The following is a 2,482-nucleotide window of genomic DNA, read 5'->3' on the forward strand; positions in this document are numbered from 1 at the left end:
CCATGTGATATTTCAGTTTTTCTTTTTTAATAAATCTGCAAAAATGTCAACAATTCTGTGTTTTTCTGTCAATATGGGGTGCTGTGTGTACATTAATGAGGAAAAAAAATTAACTTAAATGATTTTAGCAAATGGCTGCAATATAACAAAGAGTGAAAAATTGAAGGGGGTCTGAATACTTTCCGTACCCACTGTATATACACTGTATGTAATAAAATAAAATTAAATATATGTGACTTTTAAATGTTCTTACCTCAGCCACCACTGGCAGGTGTTATTAATTTTGTGGTTTATGCATGTATAATTAATAACAATGTAAATATTATTAAGTTATTGTAAAGTGTTACCAATATCTCAATCTGAGGCCCTGTTTACACATGGTATTAAGATGCATTTTTGTTGATCCAATTACAAGTGGACAATGCTAAAATACAGGTAAATGGAGTCTGAAACGATTTGAGCTCATCCACATTCAATCACTTCCAGAGGTAGCTGAAAACTAATTTGACCGGATTACTTTCGTAGTGTAGACACTCGATGGAGTGTCCATTAGATGGAGTGATCAGAAAAAGCCCATATGTACACCCTACCTTAAAAGAAATCAGAAAAGTGGACAAAAGAGATCAATTAAAACATTAGGTTTGAACGGGAATGTGTCTACCATGTCAACTTGTGATCCGATTGGTCAAAATGCATCTTAATAGCAGGTGTAAACAGGGCCAAAAAGCATGAGTTCAAGGGCATATCTCTGACTGGTCAGTCTGCTTCTGCAACCACAGGGAGGGCTGTAGATACAGCATGGTTGTCCTCACCTCCAGGAGTTTGTCGTAGCGCTGTGCTGACATGAGAAAGCGTCCATCTTCCAGCTGCATCTCTCGATTCTCCAGCAGGTTATTGAGAACTGGCAACACGTTCCTCTCGGCCTTCTCCAGCCCCTCCAACACCAGAATCCGACCCTCAGTTGCAGCTCGGACAGCACACTGAAGGAGACAGAAAAGACAGGAGCATGTAGAGGCACCTTGCAGGAAGTGAGCCGATTCGGAATATAATATTTGGGTTATGGGTTATTAGAACAGGACTTAGATGACAATGTGCAGAATAAGGGCAGGGACACAAGCTCAGTCCAACTCTCTGGTGCAACAACCTTCAAGTCACTGTTCTAGAGCACAATACTCTCAAGAAGTATTCGAGAAGCAACTTTTTGCCACAAAATATCACAGCTGGCATGAGGGTTATAACAGAAGGCTTTTTCAGTTTTTTTTTTTTTTGTGTGGTAAAACAGTCTTACATTTTTGATAATAACTAGCAAAATAGTAGTTTGGCATAATCTGTATTATAATAATTTCTTACTATATGTATTTACAGTGGTGGCCAAAATTATTAGAACACTAGTATTTTCACCAGCTAAAAATGGTTTTAAGTAAGTTATTTCTATCTTTTACTGTAGTGTGTCAGTAAGAAATATCAGTTTACATTTCCAAACATTATTTTGCCATTAATTATAATAATCCAGTGAAATTTTTGTTTGCACAAGGAGTCTGACGACAGCCAGTGCTCCACACAGAGATCTGATCGCACCATCATCCAGTCTGTCTGGAATGACATGAAGAAACTGAGACAGACTAAATCCAGAAGAACTGTGGCAACGTCTCCAAGATGCTTAAAGAATAATATATATATATAGCATATATTCTAGATTCATTACATTTAAAGTAAAACATTTCAAAAGTTTTTTTTTTGTTTCAATTTTGATGATTAGAGCTTACAGCTCATTAAAGTCAAAAATCCAGTATCTCAAAATATTAGAATATTTCCTAAGATCAATCAAAAAAAGGATTTGCAAAACAGAAAAGTTCAAGTTCTTTAAAGTATGTTCATTTATGCACTCATTCAATACTTGGTCGGGGCTCCTTTAGCACAAATGACAGCATCAATGAGGAGTGGCATGGAAGCGATCAGCCTGTGGACTGCTGAGGCACTATTGAGCATTCAGCTCGTTCTGTATTGTTGGATCGACTGTTTCTCATCTTTCTCTTGAAAATATCCCATAGATTCCATATAGGGTTCAGGTCAGGCATGTTGGCTGGCCAATCAAGCACAGTAATATCATGGTCAGCAAACCACTTGGAAATGGTTTAAGCACTGTGGGCAGCTGCTAAAGTCCTGCTGGAAAAGGAAATCTGCATCTCCATAAAGCTTGTCAGCAGATGGAAGCATAAAGTGCTCCAAAATCTCCTGGTAGCCGGCTGCATTGACTTTGGACTTGATAAAACACAATGGGCCAACACCAACAGACGTCACGGCAGCCCAAATCATCACTGACTTCAGAAACTTCACACTGGACTTCAAGCAGCTTGGATTCTGTGCCTCTTCAGTCTTCCTCCAGACCTTGATTTCCAAATGAAATGCAAAATGTACTTTTATCTGAAAAGAGGACTTTGGACAACTGAGCAACAGTCCAGTTCTTTTTCTCCTTAGCCCA

General features: G+C 38.4%; 1 protein-coding gene across 3 annotated transcripts in view; it reads right to left on the reverse strand.

Moving 5' to 3' along the window:
• The window catches only part of vwa8 (von Willebrand factor A domain containing 8), a 116,045-nt gene that overhangs the window by 103,732 nt on the left and 9,831 nt on the right, over window positions 1-2,482 (reverse strand). For all 3 annotated transcript variants that reach the window (XM_016454457.1, XM_016454458.1, XM_016454459.1), the window contains one exon: window positions 813-980. In XM_016454457.1, the coding sequence (XP_016309943.1) occupies window positions 813-980 (168 nt within the window). The remainder of the gene's footprint in view (window positions 1-812; window positions 981-2,482) is intronic.

The sequence above is a fragment of the Sinocyclocheilus anshuiensis genome, unplaced genomic scaffold, assembly GCF_001515605.1.
Source record: "Sinocyclocheilus anshuiensis isolate Anshui unplaced genomic scaffold, SAMN03320099.WGS_v1.1 scaffold247, whole genome shotgun sequence".
Classification (NCBI taxonomy): domain Eukaryota; kingdom Metazoa; phylum Chordata; class Actinopteri; order Cypriniformes; family Cyprinidae; genus Sinocyclocheilus; species Sinocyclocheilus anshuiensis.